Here is a 6,774-nt window from a genome sequence, read left to right on the forward strand (position 1 = left end):
ATTAGGACAGTTTTAGGATCAGCAGCACAAGCATTTGTTGGTAAAACTGAACCCGCAGTACAATGAGAAGATCGACAGATGACTTTGTTTGGTCCCTTTCAATCCTGTTTATTGTTGTTCCTGGCTTAGCCTGCTTGCTTCCACATTTCTCCAAAATGCTTTATGGAAGTTCTCCCAGGAACCTGTTATCTAATTCTAGTTCCTTGAACACTTTTTCCATTACTACATAACTCATTGTTGCAGATACATCAGAATTAAAATTGCTATTTTCCTTGAAAAGAAATATTATTACAATGATGGGAAATGTTTAAACTCAATTATTAATTCACTGACCTATTCATTTTTGCAGCACTGCTAATTCCTTTATCTTAGTGCCTTTCCTGTAACTCTTAAGAAAGAGATTTAGTTTTACCTGGAGCAGCTTTATGTCACTAACAGAATTAATTGCTTCTCACCAGTTTTAGCTTTAAATCCCCAGGCTGGGAACTTTAAAAAGGTAGCAGTAACAATGTCTCACCACTGCAATTATCCTTTGTAGGGCTTCACCATAATTCACTGGATAGCTTGAGTAAGTAGTCCATTGTTTTTCAGGCAAAGAGAGCTGTTTTGAGCGTATAGTGTCCAGATTTGGCACTAACATAACTTATGTTGTGATTGGAGATGGCCGAGATGAGGAACATGCAGCTAATCAGGTAAATTCACTCTGAACTCTTATCTCATTTATCTTCCAGGAAAAGAAAGTTGCTTTGAACGAATAATGCAAAGGTTTGGCAGAAAAGTAGTATATGTTGTAATTGGGGATGGTGTAGAAGAAGAACAGGCAGCAAAAAAGGTAACCTGTCTCCTGAAATGTTGGTGTGATACATAGCTACTAATGCAAGCCTTTCTGTCAGTGTTGTACAATGGTAGAATGACAAGTAATGTCAGTCCACAGATGCAAGACAAAAAGAGCATGATGGGATCAAAGCTTAGAGTAAAATGAGCCATTTGGATTGTAGCATTTGTTTCACTTCAGTTTGGAATTTAAAAAAAAAATGCAAAATTATTTTTAAAATAAATGAAAAATGATTGCAGCAAAAATGTCTGACTAGCTTCAAGCAAATTAAAGATAAACAGAAGAGACAGAAAGTGCTATAACATGAAGGTTGGGTGGTGGTGTTCTTTAAATGGTGAAATCATGGAGGTTTCAAGAGAAGTGTTACAGAGAATGTGGAAAAACAGCTAAAGGACTGTGCAAATTTTTTACTACCATAGATGAAGATCTCTAGTTTACTGGAGCAAATATGATGAACATATAGTTTGCTTTGAGAAAGACATATCTGCAAAAGGAAAAAGAACACAACATAGAGGTTGTGCACCAAATCTGTGTTTCTAAAAAAGATCTGGTTCTTTAGAAATATTGTTTTCTCATGTTAAGAATTCAAATCTAAACTTCACCAGATAAGTTTTCAATGTTCAGAAACAGATCAAATTAGTGACAATTTGAGCCATGCTTCCCCATATAACTCCTGGAAGTGTGCAGAAACTGAAAACTTTTGCCTCAGGACATCTGCACAGGACAAGTGATGTAAATATCGTTGTGCTAGGGAGTATCAAAATAAAGTGCCCTTCTAGTATTGTAGCTGGCATGGAAACAAAATGAAAGGAACCCAAATGCTCATTCCAAATGGTTTCTTAATATAGGTACAGTACTGGTGATGGGTCTTTTATAGTTTGTGCTAAACAAAGGTGGTTGGATTGTGTACTTTCCAGTTTGGCATGCTTTTTTCTTAATGTCGGCTATATTGCATGAACAGATACAGAATTCAGAGAGATAGATCAATATAGCACATTACAAATAGATCTGAACAGAACATGAAAGCATGGGTTTTTTATATTCTGATTAATTGCTGAAGGTGAATAGTGCTTTTATATGCTTCTCTCACAGACACTGGTGCTTTCTGCAACAGAAAATATATTTTTTTAAACCAGAAATGCATTCTTTTCTCGCCAAAACAGATCTCTTTTTATCCCCTAGATGGACAAAAATGTAATTCAACTCTGTTTCAGTGTTTTGTGTGAAGCCTTTTTTAATGAAAGCCTTACAGCCCTTTAAATGATTGTTTGATCTTTTGCAACATGTAATAAGTGGAGCAGAAGTGGATTTCCTATTAATGCTCCTTCGTACAAGTTTGCGTGCTAACAATAGGCAAATGACCCTTTCCAAAGAAACTATTAAGAAAGACTATGTAAGTGTTTTACCTTCAGTTGAACTATTAAGCTCAGATCTATTTTGGTCTGATTTTTGTCAGTACTTAACTAGCAAAAATCAATCCAGAAACACAGTGATGTAAAATATGTGGTGCCAATCTGACTAGCCTCGTGTGTCATATACCGCCCTGTGTCACAGCGTTCATCTTTCCTGACCTTTTTCCCCCTCTAACAAACACAGCACAACATGCCTTTCTGGAGGATATCCAGTCATTCGGACCTCTTGGCTCTCCATCAAGCACTGGAACTAGAGTATTTGTAACTGTGTTCTAAAGTTGGTGATCCTTTTTATATATATATATATTTCAAGTACACTGAATTTTTATGTGTGATTCAATGCCTCTGGCTTTACACATATGAATTGTCTTAAGAAGGGAAGAAATACTTGGAATTAAAAATTCCAAATTGAAGAATTCAGATTGCTGAATGGAGTTAAAACATTAGTGCTACGTAAGGAAGCTCTAAGGTCTTATATATGCAACGTTTTTAAAGTGAATTAAAACTGTGGAGGTTGCTGGTACACACCAAATGAGCCCTGACAGGAACAAACAAAGGACTCGAAATGGCAAAGCACCAACACGCGTTTTCCAGCCGACAAAGTGGTGTTCAACAACATTCCTCAAAATGGGATGTATTCTCAGCACTGAGGTTTGAACCAGACTTTAGCCTACCTAACCCAGAAAATCTGAATTGGAATGCACTCAAGACTGTATAATGACAATCCTGTCTAGACCTGTAATTTGTGTAAATTATTGATGAAAATAATTTACTGTGACTTTATTAGCAGCTGATTTTGGAAGTGGATGCAATTTTTCTTTCTTTTGGGAGGGGCAGGGGAGGGAGAGGGTTATATAATATTGTCTCTTTTATAAGTTTGGCAAACAGAATGTGCATAATGATGTGTTGTGCCTTAAAGAGAAGACTGTGTTCGTGTGTTATAATGTAATTTTGGTTAAAAACTATGTAGATAAACAAAAAAAAAAAAACCTTTGTGATAATTTTTGACATGACCAAATTTGAAATTCAAAGAAATCAAAGAGCAGGACTGCACCAAAGCATTTAAGTATTTGTTGCAGTAAGAAAAAATAATAAAGGAAAGCTTGTGTTTTTATTTGGATTCTGAATAATTCCACTGATTGTTTGAGGAAAGTCAAGTGTATGTTGGGAAGTTGATACTGGGGACCGCTACCTTGAAAGCTAAAAAAGAGTTTAACACCTTCAGCATCATTTCTTGATTCTCCGACAAGAAAACTAAGAGCCACATTCATGAATTACTTCCACCGAAAGCCATACAGTGAGTGCATCTGCTGTGTACAAAAGAACAAATTCCCACCCAGCAAACAAAGTGTGCAGGTGGCATTACTGGAAGGTGAAAATGTGGAGTTAAGCCCAGATGGAGAATAAAACCAAATTTATTAGCAATGAAAATTACTAAAGAGTCTCTTACGAATCAGATGCACAAATGATGCTACATTTAGCATATCCAGGATCAACACAAGCTGCTGAAATTGCTGTCATGATGACATTGGCTATTTCAGAAGCACAGTCAACTTTGGTAAATACAACAGCATTTTGGTAGCTTTTCCATTCTGTTCCACATTTATGTGCCTTCTATTTTGGATCAACATGATTTTCCTTACCCATTTTTGATTGCACAACAATATTACACAGGAGAAACCCCAAATATTTCTGAATCAGAAATTTCAATAGCATGTCAGGCATCTGAGGAGAGGATAAGGAAGGGATTTTAAGGAAGAACTATTGAGAAATATATTACCTTAATTTTTATAATTTCTATTAAAAAAAATGATGGTCCATATAGTGATAATTACCTTGCAAATTTTGAACATGCTACCTTTCAGCTTTGGAAAATGAGCAAGGTCCGAATTGCACACAGGGTCCCTAGTGCTCCACGTGCAGCTCGAGCACTCTCAAACAACAGCAAGTGGTTAGTCTCTCATGGCAGAAGATGGAAACTCCATTTTGATTTTTAACACTGTATGTAGAGACACCTGAGATTGACAGTCCTCTGACTGCGTGAAGAAGTGTGTACAAGAGAAGATGTTAAATGTAAACTCCAGGATGCCTACACAATCACAGAAATCAGCACTGAGGTGAAGATCTTCCCTTTCTGTGCTGTGAAGCCACCATATGTCTAGTTACCATGTAGTAACTTTGTTGATTTAAACTTTGTAGGTTATATGAAAGTTAGTTGGTAGGTGAAAGCCTGGAGCTACTGAAAGTCCAAGGCAAAACTCCTCTATAAAGTTATTAAAATGGAGTTTCTTTGCTGTGTTGGAATTGAATATACAAGTCACCACACAACAAACTGATGATAATTTATTAAAGCCATCACATCAGACTTGCCATAAATGAAATCATTATGCACTAGCTATTTGAGTGTTAGATTTTTGTGTCCAGAAAGTAAAAATTATGCATATCTTCTTATATTTACAGTACCTGTCTAGTCAAATTTGGCCTGGAAGTACATTTTTCTTAACAAGCTGTAGTACTAGCTTTTTGTAGTTTTTCAGGTGGGGAAAAAAAAAAAGTGTTTCTACTGGAATAGGAAAAAGTTCAAACAAAGGCCTTCTCAAGTTCCAACATCAGAACATTACATGAGAATCTCAATGTAAAAGCCTTTATAAAACAAAAAATTGGTATGGTGAACTAGCTTATTTTTCTTTTTTTTTTTTTTTTTTGGACGAGTCATAGTGTTATTTAAATGCATGAAGTAATATTATTTCTCAAGTTATTTGTTCAGCTTTACAATGTTCTTTTCCTAATCAGATGTAAGAACAAACAATAGCCCAGCAACAATCATTGATTCTTATAAAAGGTTTGCAGTGACTTCATTGGAGTTGTGCTTAGCTCTCTGTGGCAGGTATGGCTCGATTAATATACTGAACTTCTAGAGAGGAGATGGAGGCAAAAGCAGGGAAATTTTACAGAGCATGACAAAGTTCTGGTTTTAATTTGGATTCTGTGTGCTACTATAGCAGAAGTTAATTATAAAAATAAATAATCCACAAGAATGTACATCCAAAGAAAATTCAAGGATTTAGCTGAAAAGCCTTCACAATACTAAAATTCTAAAACAAAATTACAGAGCATAAATACTCTCTTGCTCAGCAAAAATTGCTATATATCTTTGTATAAAAGTGTATAGTACACACCTGCCTTGTAGAGAGAAATTACTCTACATGGCCAATACAGAGGAGAAAATAACCAAGGCAGAGACATAGTCACGCCAGAATGTCCCAGATGTGCCTAAGCAGATTAAACTGAAGGCTGGTCATTTTGACATTGAGTGCATTTTAATTCAACAGCATATTAATCAGAAACTGCCTTGCCTTCTGCTTCTCCTCAACAACCAAGACTGAGCACGATGTCATGCTTGCAAGTATTTTGGGCAAATGAAGTATAGACTATAATGCCTTTTGCCGATACTCTAGCAGTTTTCAGTCAGTACAGAACATGAACATTCATTAGGCATTTGAATAGTCAGCTTGCAGAATATAAATACAGTGTGATCGCAGTCACAAAGTAGTATCTTAAATAGATGTAACTCCGTGCAGTTCAGTACATCAGTAAAAGAAAACAGGAAAAACTAAAAATGATGCTTCTTTTTAGATGCCTGTGGAGATTGTGCACAAAGATATAGGTAGCAGCCAGCTCCCAGATCTGTTTTCATTAGAATCCAGTGTGAGCTGCAGTGTTTGCACGTAAAGCAGATGCAGAGCACGTTCCAGTGCAAACACTGACAAGGGAGATGAGGCCAAATCAAAATCCTGTATACAAGCACACTTCATCTTGGTGCAGATGAAATCCTGCAACCAATTGGAATTGCAGTGTTTATGGAGAATATAGACTTGGCCCATGATAGGACGACTAGATTTTAGCTATGAAGTTGCATCCAGATCCAGGGTTTTGGTTCAAAAGTCATCTCTACGGGTTTGATACCAGGCATATGCTCCAAATGAATATGGTATTTAGTATCTCTGAAGAGGAGCTGAAGTGACGTGAGCCAAAATCACAGCAATAGCAGCATTTTGGAGATAAAATTGAAGCCAAGGGTGTCTGTCATGTATTAGCAGGTTATAGTTTATTAGGGCCTACATAATTTAAGAAAATGTAAATTAAAATTAAAAGCTTGTAAAATTATGTACATCTTTACTATTTCTCAATAAATACATTTGGAAATGTCATTTTCTGCACTATACCATGCTGTAAGATGTTTGGTTTGTGGTTGAAATGCTCCGTACATAGTGTCTCTTATGGGAACTAAGCATGACCTTGAACTCTTCTTAAGTATGTCTGCACTGTTTTTGTGATCCATTCCTGGAGCAACCTTGTGCCCATGTGGTCTGGTAGAGACTGGCTCCCCTGCATACTGTTCACCAGGTGGAACAGCTAGAGGGAACCTCCCTCTGTTCCTCACCTATAACCCCAGGTGCTTTGCTCCAGATTGGACCTGAGAGACACTTGACACCTTTGTTGTTGTGTCCTTGGGGCAAAATACGG

General features: G+C 36.7%; 1 protein-coding gene across 7 annotated transcripts in view; it reads left to right on the forward strand.

Annotated features, from left to right (window-relative positions):
• EYA4 (EYA transcriptional coactivator and phosphatase 4) overlaps positions 1 to 6,470 on the forward strand; it is a 159,927-nt gene extending 153,457 nt beyond the window's left edge. For 5 of the 7 annotated variants that reach the window (XM_086744731.1, XM_086744730.1, XM_086744734.1 and 2 more), the window contains exons 19-20: positions 732 to 832; positions 2,432 to 6,470. In XM_086744731.1, the coding sequence (XP_086600857.1) occupies positions 732 to 832; positions 2,432 to 2,512 (182 nt within the window). In that variant the 3' untranslated portion in view covers positions 2,513 to 6,470. Of the gene's footprint in view, positions 1 to 591; positions 693 to 731; positions 833 to 2,431 lie in introns of all 7 variants that reach the window. The other 2 variants (XM_086744732.1, XM_086744735.1) reach the window with 1 other exon arrangement.
• The last annotated feature ends 304 nt before the right edge of the window (positions 6,471 to 6,774 follow it).

This window comes from Chlamydotis macqueenii, chromosome 3 (assembly GCF_036417535.1).
Source record: "Chlamydotis macqueenii isolate bChlMac1 chromosome 3, bChlMac1.mat, whole genome shotgun sequence".
Taxonomy (NCBI): domain Eukaryota; kingdom Metazoa; phylum Chordata; class Aves; order Otidiformes; family Otididae; genus Chlamydotis; species Chlamydotis macqueenii.